Genomic DNA, 19436 nt, shown 5'->3' with positions numbered 1-19436 from the left:
ACTGGACCGGCGGCGCTGCTGTGACTTGTAGTGCGCCGGGGACACGCCGACCGCGCTTTTACGGCGGCGGCGTTTATAAATCCAGTCCCCGGATTTTGCGGCCTAGCTCCGCTTCGTTCCCGCCCCCACCCTGTCAATCAGGGTAGGGGACAGACGCTGTTTCGCAGCAGAGACGAGGGCTGGAGCCTGATTTACATGCTCCAGCCCTCACTAGGCACAGAGGGAAGCAGGCTTCCCGCTCTTAGTCAGGAACGCCCAGGGCCCGCCCCCCCTCCTCTCCCAGGACGCCGGCAGCCATTACATGCAGTCTGGCTAGAGGAAGGACGCAAGGCTCTGGGAGACCTGGACTAGGGGGCTTTTGGAGACCACACACCCGCTCTTAAGCGGGCGGTAAGCGGCATTTCAGCTGGCCCCTCTAGTGCCTCAGTGTGCATTGGTGTACTGTGTCACCAGATATATATATTTATTTATTTCTTGCACTGTGAGGTCGCTTCCTGGCTGGATACCCCAGATCGCTCTGAGGAGGCAGCAACATGTCATCCACAAAACGCAAGGCTGCCAAGGCTAGGGCTGTGTACACTGCGTGTGCTGCATGTGGGGCTGCTCTACCAGCAGGTTCCAAAGACCCCCATTGTGTGCAATGCTCAGATCCGGTGCTGCTTCGCCAGCCGGAGTCCGGAGGGGTAGTGACCCAGGCTGAGACGCTTGTAAGTCCTGCCCCGGTGTCAGGGACAGACTTTGCAGTTTTTGCTGATGGAATGTCTGTGACTATGGCAAAAATCCTTGAAACTTTGCAATCCATGACTGGGGCTCAGTCTATGGACACGGCGAGGTCTCTGTCCTCTAATCCCCCTCAGTTGGAATTAATCCAGACTGCAAGGGGGTCCCCGGCTTCCTAGGCTGAGTATTATGACTCAGATGATAGCCCCAGCCACCCTAAGCGAGCTCGCTGGGAAAGACCCTCAACGTCATCACACTGCTCAGGGTCTCAGCGCAATCAGTCGCCCTGTGATGCGTCTGAAGAGAGTGATCAGGAGTCTTATCCTGGAACCCCTCTCAATCTGGATACCCCGGATGGGGACGCCATGGTAAACGAGCTTATCTCAGCCATCAATAGACTGTTGGATATTTCTCCCCCAGCTCCTTCTGCAGAGGAGGCAGCTGCAGAGCAGGAGAAGTTTCGTTTCCTCTATCCCAAGCGTAAATTGAGTGCTTTCTTGGATCACTCTGACTTCAGAGAGTCAATCCAGAAACACGACGCTCATCCAGAAAGGCGTTTCTCTAAACGTTCTAAGGATACACGTTTTCCTTTCCCCCCTGATGTGGTCAAGCGCTGGACCCAGTGTCCAAAAGTAGACCCCCCGATTTCCAAACTTGCAGCTAGATCCATAGTTGCAGTGGAGGATGGCGCTTCACTTAAGGATGCCAATGACAGACAGATGGACCTTTGGTTAAAATCTGTCTATGAAGCTATCGGCGCGTCGTTTGCTCCAGCATTCGCAGCCGTATGGGCACTCCAAGCTATTTCAGCTGGTTTAGCAAAAGTGGATGCTATCATACATCCAGCGGTGCCGCAAGTGGCGTCCCTTACCTCGCAGATGTCTGCGTTTGCGTCTTACGCTATCAATGCGGTCCTAGAATCTACCAGCCGCACCTCAATGGCGTCCGCCAATTCGGTAGTTTTGCGCAGAGCCTTGTGGTTAAAGGACTGGAAAGCAGATGCTGGTTCCAAAAAATGTTTAACCAGCTTGCCTTTATCTAGAGATAGACTGTTTGGCGAGCCATTGGCTGACATCATTAAACAGTCCAAGGGTAAAGACTCTTCCTTACCCCAGCCCAGATCAAGCAAACCTCAGCAGAAAAAATGGCAGCAGAGGTTTCAGTCCTTTCGAGGTTCGGGCAAGACACAATTCTCCTCGTCCAAAGGGACGCAGAGGACGCAAAGAGTCTCAGATTCCTGGCGGGCTCACGCACGCCCCAAGAAAGCAAATGGAGGAACCGCTTCCAAAGCGGCTACCTCATGACTTCCAGCCCTCCCCCTCCGCATCTCCGGTCGGTGGCAGGCTCTCCCGCTTTTCCGACATTTGGATGTCACAGGTCAAAGACCGGTGGGTGACAAACATTTTGTCTCGCGGGTACAGAATCGAGTTCAGTTCTCGTCCTCCAGCTCGGTTCTTCAGAACCTCCCCACATCCAGACCGAGCAGATGCCCTGCTGCAGGCGGTGGACTCCCTAAGAGCGGAAGGAGTAGTGGTTCCTGTACCGCCTCAGGAACAAGGGCGAGGGTTTTACTCCAATCTCTTTGTGGTTCCAAAAAAGGACGGCTCGTTCCGTCCTGTTCTGGATCTAAAGCTGCTCAACAAACATGTGCACGCCAGACGGTTCCGGATGGAAACCCTCCGCTCTGTCGTTGCCTCAATGTCTCAAGGAGACTTCCTTGCCTCAATAGACATCAAAGATGCTTATCTCCACGTGCCAATTGCTACAGAACATCAACGTTTTCTACGTTTTGTGATAGGAAACGACCATCTTCAGTTCGTAGCTCTGCCATTCGGTCTGGCGACAGCCCCCCGGGTCTTCACCAAGGTCATGGCGGCGGTGGTAGCAGTCTTGCACTCTCAGGGACACTCGGTGATCCCTTACCTAGACGATCTACTTGTCAAGGCACCCTCTCAAGAGGCATGCCAACTCAGTCTACATGCTACGCTGGAGACTCTACAGACGTTCGGATGGATCATCAACTTTCCAAAGTCGAATCTGTCACCGTCACAGTCACTAACGTATCTTGGCATGGAGTTTCATACTCGAGCAGCGAGAGTGAAGCTTCCGCTGAACAAGCAGCGGTCCCTACAGACAGGGGTGCAATCCCTCCTTCAAGGCCAGTCGCACCCCTTACGGCGCCTCATGCACTTCCTCGGGAAGATGGTGGCAGCCATGGAAGCAGTTCCCTTTGCGCAGTTTCATCTGCGCCCACTTCAATGGGACATTCTCCGCCAATGGGACGGGAAGTCAACGTCCCTGGACAGGAAAGTCTCTCTTTCCCAGACGGCCAAGGACTCTCTACAATGGTGGCTCCTTCCCACCTCATTGTCTCAGGGAAGATCCTTCCTGCCCCCATCCTGGGCAGTGGTCACGACAGATGCGAGTCTGTCAGGGTGGGGAGCAGTGTTTCTCCACCACAGGGCCCAGGGGACGTGGACTCCGCAGGAGTCCACCCTTCAGATCAATGTTCTGGAAATCAGGGCAGTGTATCTTGCCCTACTGGCCTTCCAACAGTGGCTGGAAGGAAAGCAGATCCGAATCCAGTCGGACAACTCCACAGCGGTGGCATACATCAACCACCAAGGAGGGACGCGCAGTCGGCAAGCGTTCCAAGAAGTCCGGCGCATTCTAATGTGGGTGGAGGACACAGCATCCACCATATCCGCGGTTCACATCCCAGGCGTAGAAAATTGGGAAGCAGACTTCCTCAGTCGCCAGGGCATGGACGCAGGGGAGTGGTCCCTTCACCCGGACGTGTTTCAGGAAATCTGTCGCCGATGGGGAGTGCCGGACGTCGACCTAATGGCGTCCCGGCACAACAACAAGGTCCCGGCATTCATGGCGAGGTCGCGCGATCAAAGAGCTCTGGCGGCAGACGCATTAGTTCAAGATTGGTCGCAGTTCCGGCTCCCATACGTCTTCCCACCTTTGGCACTCTTGCCCAGAGTGTTACGCAAGATCAGATCCGATTGCAGCCGCGTCATACTCGTCGCCCCAGACTGGCCGAGGAGATCGTGGTATCCGGATCTGTGGCATCTCACGGTCGGTCGACCATGGTCACTGCCAGACCGACCAGACTTACTGTCCCAAGGGCCGTTTTTCCATCAGAATTCTGCGGCCCTGAACCTGACTGTGTGGCCATTGAGTCCTGGATCCTAGCGTCCGCAGGATTATCTCAAGGAGTCGTAGCCACAATGAGACAAGCTAGGAAGTCAACGTCTGCTAAGATCTACCACAGAACGTGGAAGATTTTCTTATCCTGGTGCTCTGCACAGAGAGTATCCCCTTGGCCATTTGCATTGCCCACCTTTCTTTCCTTCCTGCAATCGGGGTTGGAAAAGGGATTGTCGCTCAGCTCCCTTAAAGGGCAAGTCTCGGCACTATCTGTGTTTTTTCAGAAGCGTCTAGCACGTCTTCCTAAGGTGCGCACGTTCCTACAGGGGGTCTGTCATATTGTGCCCCCGTACAAGCGGCCGTTAGATCCATGGGATCTGAACAGAGTACTAGTTGCTCTGCAAAAGCCGCCCTTCGAGCCTCTAAAGGACGTTTCCTTTTCTCGCCTGTCACAGAAAGTGGCGTTTCTTGTTGCGATCACATCGCTTCGGCGAGTGTCTGAGCTGGCAGCTCTGTCATCCAAGGCTCCCTTCCTGGTGTTCCACCAGGACAAGGTAGTGCTGCGCCCCATTCCGGAGTTTCTCCCTAAGGTCGTATCCTCGTTTCATCTTAATCAGGATATATCCTTGCCTTCCTTTTGTCCTCAGCCGGTTCACCGGTATGAGAAAGACTTACGTTTGCTAGATCTGGTGAGAGCACTCAGAATCTATATTTCTCGCACGGCGCCTATCCGCCGTTCAGATGCACTTTTTGTCCTTGTCGCTGGCCAGCGCAAGGGGTCGCAGGCTTCTAAAGCCACCCTGGCTCGATGGATCAAAGAACCAATTCTGGAAGCCTACCGTTCTGCTGGGCTGCCGGTTCCTTCAGGGCTGAAAGCCCACTCAACCAGAGCTGTGGGTGCGTCCTGGGCTTTGCGACACCAGGCTTCGGCTCAACAGGTGTGCCAGGCAGCTACCTGGTCGAGTCTGCACACTTTCACCAAACATTATCAGGTGCATACCTATGCTTCGGCGGATGCCAGCTTAGGTAGAAGAGTCCTGCAGGCGGCAGTGACATCCCCGTAGGGGAGGGCTGTTTTGCAGCTCTAACATGAGGTATCTCTTTACCCACCCAGGGACAGCTTTTGGACGTCCCAATCGTCTGGGTCTCCCAATAGAGCGCTGAAGAAGAAGGGAATTTTGTTACTTACCGTAAATTCCTTTTCTTCTAGCTCTTATTGGGAGACCCAGCACCCGCCCTGTTGTCCTTCGGGATTTTTTTTGTTGTTTGCGGGTACACATGTTGTTCATGTTGAACGGTTTTTCAGTTCTCCGACGTTATTCGGAGTTAATTTGTTTAAACCAGTTATTGGCTTCCTCCTTCTTGCTTTGGCACTAAAACTGGAGAACCCGTGATACCACGGGGGGGTATAGCCAGAAGGGGAGGGGCCTTGCACTTTTTAGTGTAGTGCTTTGTGTGGCCTCCGGAGGGCAGTAGCTATACCCCAATCGTCTGGGTCTCCCAATAAGAGCTAGAAGAAAAGGAATTTACGGTAAGTAACAAAATTCCCTTCTTCTTATAGTTCCGTATTGGGAGACCCAGCACCCTCCCTGTTGCCTGTTGGCAAATTCTTGTTCCGCGTGTTATCACCAGCTGTTGTCGTGGACAGAGTCTCCGGTTGTTCCGGCTCTTGCTCTGTTCTACTTGTGGGTGGCTATTCTCCTTCAGCTTTTGCACTAAACTGGCTGGGACTGGCTCACCAGGGGGTGTATAAGCTCAGAGGGAGGAGTACTACAAGTACACTTTTTAGTGTAGTACTTTGTGTGTCCTCCGGAGGCAGAAGCTAAACACCCCAAGGTCTGGGTCTCCCAATATGGAACTAAAAGAAAAAGAATTTACGGTAAGTAAACAAAATTCTCTTTTCTTTGCCGCTCCATTGGGAGACCCAGACAATTGGGTGTATAGCTTCGGCCTCCGGAGGCCACACAAAGTATTACACTTTAAAAGTGTAACCCCTCCCCTCTGCCTATACACCCTCCCGTGCATCACGGGCTCCTCAGTTTTATGCTTTGTGTGGAAGGAGGCACACATCCACTCATGCATTCTCAACTTGGTTATGTCGGTTGGAAGAAAAGAGGGCCCCCACGGGGCCCCCGGCATGTTCCCTTCTCACCCCACTATGTCGGCGGTGCTGTTAAGGTTGAGGTACCCATTGCGAGTACAAAGGCCGGAGCCTCATGCCTTTTTCCTTCACCATCCCTTAGTGGCTCTGGGAGAAGTGGGATCCTGACCGGTCATCCATTCACTGGGACCGGGCTCCCTCCGCAGCCCCTGTGGGAATCTGCTGGACAGGAGTCTATTCATCCTCAGGGACCGGGCCCTGCATCTATAAGGTACTCTGTGTCCCCATGGGGATTGTGCATGGAGCGCCTTCTTCCCGGACGCTGCAGCAGCTGCTGATTTGTGAAGACCGGCGGACTTCCGCGCCGACCGCGCCTGCTTGTCATCCGCGGTCTTAAATTTAGTCCCCGGCTTCATCGCGGCCTAGTAGCAAAAATCCCGCCCCCGGGTCTGCCTGTCAGGGGTAAGGGCGGGACGGCCGGCCTGACGTCGGCTGTGAGGGCCAGAGCATCCTGTATGTTTCCTCCCCCCTCACTGATCACTGTGGGGACCCCAGATTCCCGCACTTTTCTAGCACCGCCCACGGCTCCACTCCTCCCCTGAGAGCCCCGGCAGCCATGTTTTTGGCATTCTGCCGGTGGAGGATTATCAGAGAAGAGCTCTGCAGCTCTGGGAGACCTAAGGCAGGGAATCTGGAGGACACGCACTCCGCTTTTTAGCGGTCGGTAAGCCACACCGGTCACCCGGTGCTGGTCCCCCCCAGGGTGCCGGAATAGCTACGGCTTTATATACATATTTCTTTTCGGTCGGGCTGTATACCCCTTCCCATATACCCTCAGTGATCACTCTCCTAGGAGACAACAACATGTCGTCCACAAGGAGCAAAGGTGCTAAGGCACACGGTTTTTTTGCGACCTGTACCTCTTGTGTGGCTATGTTACCTGCGGGTTCCACCTACCCTCACTGTGAGCAATGCTTGACCCCTGTTTCGCTTGCTCAGCCGGAGCCTCGGTCACTAGTGGGCCCCTCGGCTCATGTAGACCCCCTGCTCCCCCTGTCCAGGCGGCAGGGACAGAGTTTGCTGCTTTTGCTGAGAAACTCTGAGTCACTTTCACAATCCATGGCTCAGTCTATGGACAAATGGTCTGCCAAGCTGCTAGAAGCCTTGCAGTCCAGACCGGTCCTTACACAGGCCCCGGTCCCCGTTAGCTCGTCGCCTCCAGGCCCCTCTCGGTCCGCGCCGCAGCGCGCTCCCAGGTTGGGCCCTAGGTCCCACGCGGAGGACTCCTGCCCGGACCTCAGTCCCAGACCGACGAAGCGGGCCCGCTGGGAATCTTCCCCGACTTCTTCACGCTGCTCGGGTTCCCAGCTCGAGGACGAGGCGGACGTCGCAGCTCAGGGCTCTGAACCTGACGTTGCCCTCAATCTTGATACACCTGAAGGGGACGCCTTAGTAAATGATCTTATCTCGTCCATCAACCAGGTGTTAGATCTGTCTCCCCCGCCTCCACCTGTAGAGGAGTCGGCTTCTCAGCAGGAGAAACACCAGTTTCGGTTCCCCAAACGTACACGGAGTGCGTTTTTTCGATCACTCTGACTTCAGAGATGCTGTCCAGAAGCCCAGAGCGGTTCCGGACAAGCGCTTTACTAAGCGCCTTACTGACACACGTTACCCCTTCCCCCTCTGACGTAGTTAAGGGTTGGTCTCAGTGTCCCAAGGTGGATCCTCCAGTCTCTAGATTGGCGGCTAGATCTGTGGTATCGGTGGCAGATGGCTCATCTCTAAAGGATGCCACTGACAGGCAGATAGAGCTCCTGGTGAAATCCATCTATGAAGCCACGGGCGCGTCTTTTGCCCCGGCCTTTGCAGCCGTGTGGGCACTTCAAGCTATCTCAGCTTGTCTGGCTGAGATTAATGCAGTCACACGTAATTCTGCTCCGCAGGTTGCGTCTCTGACCTCTCAAGCGTCAGCTTTTTCTTCCTACGCCATGAACGCAGTCCTAGATTCTGCTAGCCGTACAGCGGTGGCATCCGCTAATTCTGTGGCAGTCCGCAGGGCCATGTGGCTGCGCGAATGGAAGGCAGACTCTGCCTCCAAGAGGTTCTTAACCGGTTTGCCGTTTTCTGGCGACCGGTTTGTTTGGCGAACGATTGGATGAGATTATTAAGGAATCCTTGGGAAAGGACTCCTCCTTACCACAGTCCAAACCTAAGAGACCTCAGCAACGAAAAATTCAATCGAGGTTTCGGTCCTTTCGTCCCTCCGCCAAGTCCCAATCCGCTTCGTCCAGCAGGCCGGAGAAAGGCCAGAGGAACTCCTATGCGTGGCGGTCTAAGTCACGCCCCCAAAAGGCCGCCGGAGGCGCTGCCTCCAAGGCGGCCTCATGACTCTCGGCATCCCCGAACCGCATCCTCGGTCGGTGGCAGGCTCTCCCGCTTTTGCGACGCCTGGTGGCCACATGTTCAAGACCGATGGGTGAGAGACATTCTGTCTCACGGTTACAGGATAGAGTTCAGCTCTCGTCCTCGGACTCGTTTCTTCAGAACCTCTCCGCCTCCCGCTCGGGCCGACGCACTTTTTCAGGCAGTGGTCACTCTGAAGACAGAGGGAGTTGTGATCCCTGTTCCCCCTCAGGAACATGGTCGCGGCTTTTACTCCAACTTGTTCGTGGTGCCAAAGAAGGACTGATCATTCCGTCCCGTTCTGGACCTCAAACTGCTCAACAGACATGTGAGCACCAGACGGTTTCGGATGGAATCTCTCCGCTCAGTCATCGCCTCGATGTCACTAGGAGACTTCCTAGCATCGATCGACATCAAGGATGCTTATCTCCATGTGCCGATCGCACCCGAACTTCAACGCTTCTTGCGTTTCGCCATCGGGGACGAACACCTTCAGTTCGTGGCATTGCCTTTCGGCCTGGTGACAGCCCCACGGGTCTTCACCAAGGTCATGGCATCCGTTGTGGCGGTCCTACACTCTCAGGGCCACTCGGTGATTCCCTACTTAGACGATCTCCTAGTCAGGGCACCTTCTCGGGTGGCGTGTCAACACAGCCTTACAGTCGCTCTGGCGACTCTCCAACAGTTCGGGTGGATAATCAACTTCCCAAAATCCCAGTTGACACCGACCCAATCACTGACTTACCTCGGGATGGAGTTTCATACACAGTCAGCGGTAGTCAAGCTACCGCTGCACAAACAGCTTTCCCTGCAGGCAGGGGTGCAATCTCTTCTTCGGGGTCAGTCATACCCTTTGAGGCGCCTCATGCACTTCCTGGGGAAGATGGTGGCAGCGATGGAGGCAGTGCCGTTCGCGCAATTCCATCTGCGGCCACTCCAATGGGACATTCTCCGCAAATGGGACAGGAGGTCGACTTCCCTCGACAGGAACGTCTCTCTGTCCCTTGCAACCAAGACGTCTCTTCAGTGGTGGCTCCTTACCAATTCTCTATCGCAAGGAAGATCCTTCCTACCCCCAACCTGGGCTGTGGTCACCACGGACGCGAGCCTGTCAGGGTGGGGAGCGGTTTTCCTCCACCACAGGGCTCAGGGAACCTGGACTTCGGTAGAGTCCTCCCTTCAGATCAATGTTCTGGAGATAAGGGCAGTGTATCTAGCCCTATTGGCCTTCCATCGGTGGCTGGAGGGCAGACAGATCCGTATACAGTCGGACAACGCCACTGCCGTCGCATACACCAACCATCAGGGCGGCACGCGCAGTAGTCAACCCTTCAAGGAAGTCAGGCGGATTCTGCAGTGGGTGGAAGCCACAGCCTCCACGATCTCCGCAGTTTACATCCCGGGCGTAGAAAACTGGGAAGCAGATTTTCTCAGTCATCAGGGCATGGACGCGGGGGAATGGTCTCTGCACCCAGACGTGTTTCGAGAGATCTGTCGCCACTGGGGAACGCCGGACGTCGATCTCATGGCGTCACGACACAACAAGGTCCCGGCCTTCATGGCACGGTCTCAGGATCACAGAGCTCTGGCGGCGGACGCATTAGTTCAGGATTGGTCGCAGTTTCGACTGCCTTATGTATTTCCTCCTCTGGCGATGCTGCCCAGAGTGTTGCAAGATCAGGTCCGACTGTCGTCGCTCCATTCTCGTCGCTCCAGATTGGCCGAGGCGATCGTGGTACCCGGATCTGTGGCATCTCACGGTGGGTCAACCGTGGGCACTTCCAGACCGCCCAGACTTGCTGTCACAAGGGCCGTTTTTCCATCTGAATGCTGTGGCCCTCAACCTGACTGTGTGGCCATTGAGTCCTGGCTCCTAGCGTCTTCAGGATTATCTCAGGATGTGATTGCCACTATGAGACAGGCCAGGAAACCAACGTCCGCCAAGATCTATTACAGATCTTGGCGGATCTTCTTATCCTGGTGCTCTGATAATGGTTTTTCTCCCTGGCCGTTTGCCTTACCCACTTTTCTTTCATTCCTTCAATCCGGAATGGACAAGGGTTTGTCACTCGGCTCTCTCAAGGGACAAGTATCTGCGCTCTCCATATTTTTTCAAAAGCGCCTGGCCAGGCTTCCGCAGGTCCGCACGTTCCTGCGTTTCGAGCCGCTGCGGGATGTCTCTTTATCACGTCTTTCGCAGAAGGTGGCATTTCTAGTGGCAGTTACATCACTCCGAAGAGTGTCGGAGCTTGCAGCGCTGTCATGCAAAGCCCCCTTCCTGTTTTTTCACCAGGATAAGGTGGTTCTGCGTCCTGTCCCGGAATTTCTCCCCAAGGTGGTATCCCCTTTTCACGCAGGCTTCCAAGTCAACCTTGGCTCGGTGGATCAAGGAACCGATTCTTGAAGCCTACCGTTCTTCTGGGCTTCCGCTTCCTTCAGGGCTGAAAGCCCATTCTACCAGAGCCGTGGGTGCGTCCTGGGCATTGCGGCACCGGGCTACGGCTCAGCAGGTGTGTCAGGCAGCTACCTGGTCTAGTCTGCACACTTTCACGAAACACTATCAGGTGCATACCTATGCTTCGGCAGACGCCAGTCTAGGTAGACGAGTCCTTCAGGCGGCGGTTGCCCACCTGTAAGAGGGGGCCGTTTCGGCTTTTTATCGAGGTATTCTTTTACCCTCCAGGGACTGCTTTTGGATGTTCCAATTGTCTGGGTCTCCCAATGGAGCGACAAAGAAGGGAATTTTGTTTACTTACCGTAAATTCCTTTTCTTCTAGCTCCTATTGGGAGACCCAGCACCCGCCCCTGTGCCCTTCGGGCTGGTTGTTCTTTTGTGTACACATGTTGTTCATGTGAATTGTTCTTTTGGTTCTTGGTTCAGTTCTCCGAACATCCTTCGGATTGAATTTACCTTAGACCAATTTATAAGTTTTTTCCTCCTTCCTGCTTTTGCACCAAAACTGAGGAGCCCGTGATGCATGGGAGGGTGTATAGGCAGAGGGGAGGGGTTACACTTTTTAAAGTGTAATACTTTGTGTGGCCTCCGGAGGCAGAAGCTATACACCCAATTGTCTGGGTCTCCCAATAGGAGCTAGAAGAAAAGGAATTTACGGTAAGTAAACAAAATTCCCTTCTTTTCTGTCACATAGGCCTCTGTCACTTCAAATGTAATGTGATGTCACCCCAAAAAATTGATTTTGTTGGAAAAATTAGAATTGGTGATAAACTTTTAACCCTTCTAACGTCCTAACAAAAAAATGTTTTAAAAATTTGTGCTGAAGTCAACATGTGGGAATTTTTAACTATTTTTTGTGACCTAACTTTCTAGTTTAAGAGCTTCAAATTTAAACTTTTTCGCCAAGTTTCTGATTTTATTTATTTTTAACCCTCAAACGCAAAAAATGTTATGCTAAATTTACAACCACCATCAAGTAGAATATGTTACAAAAACCAATCGGGTCAGAAATGGGAAAAAAAAAATGGCCTGGTCATGAAGGTGAAAACAGGTGGGGGTGAAGGGGTTAATGGTAAAAATTTTATATATCCTAGTTACTGTACTGTAACTTCTGGTAGAAATGTCCCATCCTGTAATAATGTGCACGTAATATAATAATGCGCATCCTGTAATAATGTTTTTCATCCTGTAGTAATTTGCCCATCTTTGTCCCCTTCATGTAGTAATGTCCTCTTTCCTAGTTATTCTCTGGTAGCAGTTCTCCATTCTGTAGTAGTGTGCCCATCCTTGTCTCCATCCTGTAGTATTGTGCCCATCTTTGTTTCCATCCTGTAGGAATCATCCTTGTCCCTTTGTAGTAATGGTCCATCCTGTGTTAATGTGCTCATCTTTGTCCTCATCGTGTAGTAATGCGCCCATCCTTGTCTCCATCCTGAACTAATGTCCCATACTGTGGGAATGCCTCCTATTGTTCCATTCTTCACACTCCTAAAAAAAATAAAAAGATTCTTCTCATCTGTCCTTCACCCCTGTGTCCTCTTTCCTGGTTTTTGTGGCTCGCAGGCACAAAGACCCCTTGACGATCGTGCTTTATTTCACTTTAATGTATTGCCAGTGCCGCGCAGAGAAGCTCTCTGTACTGGTTTACCAATGGCAGCCACCATCCAATCAGAGGCAAGCAGCTGACTTCATATACTGATGTCAATTGCTGGCCTCTGATTGGCTGGTGGCTGCTATTAGTATGGCTGCAGAGAGCTTCTCTGCGCACCGTTGGCAATACATTCAAGTGAAATAAAATATTGACATCAGCATCTCCTGCACTGGCTGAGATCGTCAAGGGGTCTGCTGGCCGCAAGAAGCAGCCTCTGGGCGCATGTTTGAGACCCTTGGAATAAGCAATCAAATGATTGCAGGTTCAAGTCACCTAAAAGGACTAAAAAAAAAAAAAAAAATAGTATAAAATAAAGGTTACAGTATAAAAATTCAAATCACACCGCTCTTCCCTTGTCTGAAAATAAAGAGAAAAATGGACTATATTTGGTATTTGCCCAATTCATTTAAGCACGATCTATTAAAATTTGTAATTAACCCAATCGGGTAAATAAAAAAAAAAAATCCAAACTAAAGAATTGCAGGGATTTTTTTATTTTTTTTTTGTCTTGTTACCTCAGCTCCCTTAAAAAAAATAAAAATGTAGTAATCAAAGAATCGTGTCCATCTAAAGATTCTAACCTTGCACAAAAAAAAAAAAAAAACCTCCGTTCTTTGAACAAAAAAGTACGTGTTTTTTGTTTTTTTTTGTAAAATGGGAAACATGTTTGTTTTATTTTTTTTCATACCACCATAAGTAGAGAAGAATCGATGCAGGTTTGATATCGCAGTCATCTAACTTGCAGTTCATTTTTACCGTGCAAAGCCTGTCTGAGCTGTTTTCCACTGTAAAACAAAAACTAGTAAAATACAAGCTCCTGCATAATCAGATTTTCTGCTTAAAGGGTTATTTCAGCTCTGCTCACTTCCCAATACAGAAACTATCCCTTTTAACTTAAGATGCTATTTAATTTTGGGCATGACAGGTTTTTTTTTTCTTGCATATAAATAATTTTGAGAATTTCGGGCTAAAAAAAGTTTATCAGCTGTAATAAAGAGGGTTAGAGAAGTTCCCCGTTTTTTATAGCACACTAAAAATGAATTGGTGGTTTTTAACTATTTCCTTCTCAACAGGTGGAAGAACTAAAAAGTGTCCCTGCTAACAGTCAGAAGATTATTGAGGAGGCAGGTAAAAAAAAGGAAATTCTGGCAAAGGAAAAAGAAAAGGAAGAGGAAAAGTTGAAAGAGGTTATGGATAGTCTAAAAAATGAAACGCAAGGTTTACAAGAGGAAAAGGAGGTTTGTTACCTTTTTTATTTTTATATCTGCAGTATTTGTTTCCAAAATAATTATTCAGTGATTATAAAACTGTACTAATGCGTTTACATAGGATTAAACAAATCTACCTAAAAATTAGTATTGAGCTCATATGGGCCACAAAGCTAGTCAACACTTAGCTATATAGATATATTTTTCTCAGTCCCAGCTGTCTGGTTAATTAGCGACTGCATACTATAGAAGCTTGATAAAGATTATTTTTCTTCATTTTGCACTTAGTGCTAACATGCAGGTAAATTTTAGCTTTAACGTTATCCTTCTTGATGGTTACTGTAAGCGCGGCTAAATGGAGAAAATAAATTAAAACACTCCACCTGCAGCCGCTTACTTCGTCATTGGGGTGGTGCAGGTAGCTGTTACCGCTCACTGTACAGTGAAGTGCTCTGTAATCACTCCTCAGCACAGTTGTGTTCTGCAGGGTGTGTGTGCAGGTGAGTGATTACAGCGTAGTCACTGTGTAGTAGTAATAATAATAATCTTTTATTTCTATAGTGCCAACATATTCCGCAGCGCTTTACAATTCAGGAGGCTCATATACATATCATATACATAAACATATACAAACAAGTAACAATTATAGAAGATACAATATTTAAAGGGAAAAATGGCAACCCTGCTCGTGAGAGCTTACAATCTACAATGAGGTGGAGGGAGGGGCAAGGTACAAGTGCTTATTTACAATGACAATCCAGCCATCTCATGGGGGATAGATAATGGCTTCCTGGACCAGTTGGCCAGAGCCTTGAGATGCATTTGGGTGCCATGGAGTTTGACGTGGGGTTATATTCTGAGACGTTGTAGAGGGATTAGGTGAAATTAGTTTGGCTAGGGAGTGTGATAGGCCGCCCTAAAAAGATGCGTTTTTAGGGAGCATCTGAAGCTGAGTAAGTTGTGATTTGTCCTAACTTCTTGGGGTAGAGCGTTCCAGAGGTTGGTGCAGCTCGGAAGAAGCCTTGGATTCGGGAGTGGGAGGTTCGAATTAGTGTGGATATTAGTTGAAAGTCATTTGCAGAGCGTAGAGAACGGGTGGGATGATAGACAGAGAGGAGGGTGGAGATGTAGGGGGGTGCTGCACTGTGGAGAGCTTTGTGGGTGAGAACAAGCAGTTTGAATTGGATCCTGTGATATATGGGCAGCCAGTGCAATGACTGGCACAGAGCAGAGGCATCCGAGTAGCGGTTAGCCAGATAGGTGACCCTGGCTGCTGCATTAAGGATGGACTGTAGAGGGGAGAGTCTAGTTAGGGGGAGACCAATTAATAGAGAGTTACAGTAGTCAAGGCGAGAGTGGATCAGGGCCATGGTGAGGGGTTTTGTCGTTTCCATTGTGAGAAAGGGGCGGATTCTAGAGATGTTCTTGAGCTGCAAGCGGCAGGAGCGGGCAAGAGATTGTATGTGGGAGGTAAAGGAGAGATCGGTGTCAAGTAGAACACCCAGACAGCGGGCCTGCGGCCTAGGACTTATCGTTGTGCCACACACAGAGAGGGAGATGTCAGGTTTAGGAAGGTTGGGAGACGGAGGGAAAAGCAGAAGTTCAGTTTTGGAAAGGTTAAGTTTCAGATAGAGAGCAGACATGATGTTGCAAACTGCAGTCAGGCAGTCACTTGTGTTCTGTAGTACAGCTGGGGTAAGCTCAGGGGGTGAGGTGTAGAACTGTGTGTCATCAGCATAAAGATGGTACTGGAAGCCAAATCTGCTGATGGTCATTCCAATTTGGGCAGTGTAGAGGGGGAAAAGAGGGCCAAGGACTGAACCTTGAGGGACCCCAACAGTTAGAGGAAGAGGAGAAGATGTGGAGCCAGCAAATGATACGCTGAATGAGTGGCCAGAAAGATAGGAAGAGAACCAGGAAAGAACAGTGTCCTTTAGGCCGATAGAATGGAGCATAGAGAGGAGGAGATGGTGGTCAACAGTGTCGAAGGCGGCAGAAAGGTCAAGAAGAATAAGCAGAGAGTAGAGAGTGGTCACCGTTACGTTTTGCTGTCAATAGATCGTTGGTCACTTTGACAAGGGCAGTTTCTGTTGAGTGTAAAGGGCGGAAGCCAGACTGTAAAGGATCTAGAAGAGTGAGCGGAAAGGTAGTGGATGAGACGAGAATAGACCAGACGCTCCAAGAGTTTAGAGATGGAGAGATTGGAGACTGGTCTGTAGTTGCTTGTGCAGGACGGATCAAGGGAAGGGTTTTTTTAATAATGGAGTAATGATAGTGTTTGAGGGAGGAAGGGAGATACCAGAAGAGAGAGAGAGAGATTTTAGTTAGGTGAGTGGTGACAACCGGAGAGAGTGTCTGGAGAAGGTGTGAGGGGAAGGGAGCAAATGTGGAAAGTGAGCTGGATGGGACATGGGAAGGGATGGGATTCACAAAGCTTGGTGGCTGGGAGCTGATCTCTTGGCGGATGTTTTCTATTTTCTCTGTGAAATACGAGGCCAGGTCATCAGCATGAAGGTCTGTGATAGGGGTCTGTGCTTTGGGACTGAGGAGGGAGTGAAAGGTGTCAAAGAGCTTTTTTGGATTGTTGGCTAGTGAGGAGAAGGGTGGTGAAGTAGGTCTGTTTGGCGAGGTGAAGGGAAGAGTTGTAGGTCCTTAACATGAACTTGTAGTGGATGAAGTTTTCTGGTGTGCGGGATTTCCTCCATAGGTGCTCGGCACTCCTAGAGCATCGCTGGAGAAATCGAGTTTGTGATGTGAGCCAAGGTTGTTTCTTTATCGTTCCTATGGGAGACCCAGACATTGGGTGTATAGCTTCTGCCTCCCGAGGACACACAAAGTACTACACTCAAAAGTGTAGCTCCTCCCTCTGAGCTTATACACCCCCTGGAGAACCAGATCTAGCCAGTTTATCGCTTTGTGTTCAGGAGGCATACATCCACACATGCATTCTCATCTGATTTTTCATTTTTGAAAAGAGTTTGAAGAAAAGCGGGTCCAAGCCTGGACCCCCGGCATGTCCCTTCTCACCCCACTGTGTCGGCGGTGCTGTTAAGGTTGATTCCAAGGCTGGAGCCTTACATGCCGTGCTCCTTCACCATCCCTCCGGGCTCTGGCTTGAAGTGGGAGTCAGCACGGTTCTCCATCCTTGGCAGGAGACCGGTCTCCATCCGCAGCCCTTCAGGATCCTGCTGGACCGGAGAACTCGGATTTGGAACCCTGCGTCTCAGCAAGCTAAGTACCTGAGACGTTTATATATGGGGGTCCCTTGTACTTTATTGTTGGGGGAGAGTGTGCTGAGTGATATTTGTGACATTTCCGGCGGGTTCACTGGCTGGCGCCTGAGAACCGCGCCGATGGTGCCTGCGCGCCTGCCGCACCGCTCAAATTTAGGCCCTGGCTTCGCCGGAGGCCTACTTTCGGTTTCACTGCCCTCGCATGTCATTCATGCAGAGGGACAGTGCGGCTCCGCCCAGCGGCCGTTCTGCACAGGGGAGGGACACTCCTCACTGAGTACATGTCTCCTCCCCTGTAGATCTCTTTGGCCCTCCAGATCCCGCTCTGAGTCCCGCCCCCTCCCTTCGCTCCGGCGCCATTTTCTCAGCGTTCTTCCCTGCGATCAGCGCTGGCTGCAGCATCCCTGCTAAGGTGCTTGGGGGTCCGGGCTTTGGGATCTGGAGGGCACACAAACCGCTCCAACGGTCTTTTAAGCCACAACCTCCAGTTGTGGACATTCTGTATATACTCTCTGGGGGTCATTCTGGCAGAGCCCCCACTTCAGCAGCATGTCTCACACGAGGAGCAAGGCTCCAAAGCTGTATTCAGTATGCACTGCATGTAAGCTCCTACTGTCTGAACCGAGCACCTATCCACATTGTGATGCCTGCTCTAACCTGATGATGCCTCAGCCTGGAATCGCACCCCCAGTGGTCTCTCCGGCTGCTCCGGCTCCTGTGGCTGAACCCCCCGGCTTGGTTAGAATCCTTATCTAGGTCTATCTCCCAGTCTTTTGCCGACTCCATGGGACAGCTGTCCAGGACTTTGCTGAGCATGCATCAGCCCCCTTCACAGGGTGCCTCTGCTGCTACGGCTCCCTCAGCGGAGCTCACAGAGGATTCATCATCTGGTCCCAGACCCCGTCCTCCTAAAAGGAGACGTAGGGCTCCCTCTCCTTCCTCGTCCCGCGGCTCTGTTTCAGACGCTGACTCGCGGGACGAGGAAGATGCTTTTACAGGGGGCTCGGAGGCTAACTCCATGTTCCCCATTGATCTGTCCGAAAGTGACTCAGATGTTAGTGATTTGATTGCGTCCATTAATTCTGTACTGGACCTCAATCCGCCAGTATCAGAGGAGCAACCCTCTCTGGCAGAAAAGCACCAGTTTACCTCGCCTAAGAGGACAAAGAGTGTGTTCTTTAATCACTCCAGTTTTCAGGCCGCTGTGTCCAAGCCTAGGGCCTGTCCTGACAAACGCTTCCCAAAGCGTGGTTCTGATGACCAGTTTCCATTTCCACCTGAGGTGGTCAAGGAGTGGGCTCATTCACCAAAGGTAGACCCTCCGGTGACTAGGCTCTCAGCCCGGACCGTTGTATCAGTGGCTGATGGCACCTCTCTTAAGGATTCCACTGACCGCCAGGTTGACCTTCTGGCTAAATCTGTATATGAGGCAGCAGGGGCCTCGTTCTCCCCAACTTTTGCAGCAGTGTGGGCTCTCAAAGCCATCTCTGCTTCTCTAGAGGAGATGCATTCCCTCGCCAGGGAATCTATGCCCGAAATGGTTGCTTTAACTTCACAAGCTTCAGCTTTTTCGTCCTATGCCATGTCTGCCATGCTAGAGGCTTCTCACCGCACTGCGGTGGCTTCGGCTAATTCCCTCGCTATACGCAGGATCTTGTGGCTTCGAGAGTGGAAGGCAGATGCTTCTTCAAAGAAGTACCTTGCTGGACTCCCTTTTGCTGGGTCCAGGCTGTTCGGTGAACAACTGGATGAAATTATTAAGGAGGCTACTGGCGGGAAGAGTACTTCCATGCCACAAACCAAACCCAGGAAACCTGTCCAGGGTAGGAATCAGTCGAGGTTTCGTTCCTTTCGTTCCTCCAACTGGTCGTCCTCTAAGCCCTCGGCCTCGTCCACTAACTCAGCTAAGGACCAGAAATCCAGCTGGCGCACAAAAGCGCGTCCACAGAAGTCCGCAGGAGCTGCTGCCACTAAGGCAGCCTCCTCTTGACTATCTGTCCGCTCCAGCAGCGTCCTTAGTCGGTGGCAGGCTCTCCCACTTTGGCGACGTGTGGTTTCAACACGTCTCCGATCAGTGGGTGCAGGATATCATCTCCCACGGCTACAGGATAGATTTCTCTTCAGCCCCCCAAACGGATTTTTTTCTGTCAACTCCCCCCTGCTCCAAGGCCGCCGCCTTCTCTCAGGCCGTGGCATCCTTGCAGGCCAACGGAGTAATTGTACCGGTTCCCGCCCGGGAACGGTTCAGAGGTTTCTACTCAAATCTCTTCCTAGTCCCCAAAAAGGACTGTTCCTTCCGGCCCATCCTGGATCTCAAGCTTCTCAACAAGCATGTTCAGGTGCGGCATTTTCGCATGGAGTCCCTGCGGTCAGTCATTGCCTCAATGACCCAAGGGGATTTCCTGGCGTCCATCGACATCAGAGATGCCTATCTGCATGTGCCAATTGCAGTTTCACACCAGCGTTGGCTACGTTTTGCAATAGGAGAAGATCATTTCCAATTCGTGGC

General features: G+C 51.3%; 1 protein-coding gene across 2 annotated transcripts in view; it reads left to right on the top strand.

Annotated features, from left to right (window-relative positions):
• The window catches only part of SMC4 (structural maintenance of chromosomes 4), a 243572-nt gene that overhangs the window by 97644 nt on the left and 126492 nt on the right, over positions 1 to 19436 (top strand). For both annotated transcript variants that reach the window (XM_075340669.1, XM_075340670.1), the window contains exon 10: positions 13560 to 13724. In XM_075340669.1, the coding sequence (XP_075196784.1) occupies positions 13560 to 13724 (165 nt within the window). The remainder of the gene's footprint in view (positions 1 to 13559; positions 13725 to 19436) is intronic.

The sequence above is a fragment of the Anomaloglossus baeobatrachus genome, chromosome 3 (assembly GCF_048569485.1).
Source record: "Anomaloglossus baeobatrachus isolate aAnoBae1 chromosome 3, aAnoBae1.hap1, whole genome shotgun sequence".
Lineage (NCBI taxonomy): Eukaryota > Metazoa > Chordata > Amphibia > Anura > Aromobatidae > Anomaloglossus > Anomaloglossus baeobatrachus.
The sequence above is the reverse complement of the archived record's forward strand: the minus strand, read 5'-3'. Positions and strand labels throughout refer to the sequence as shown.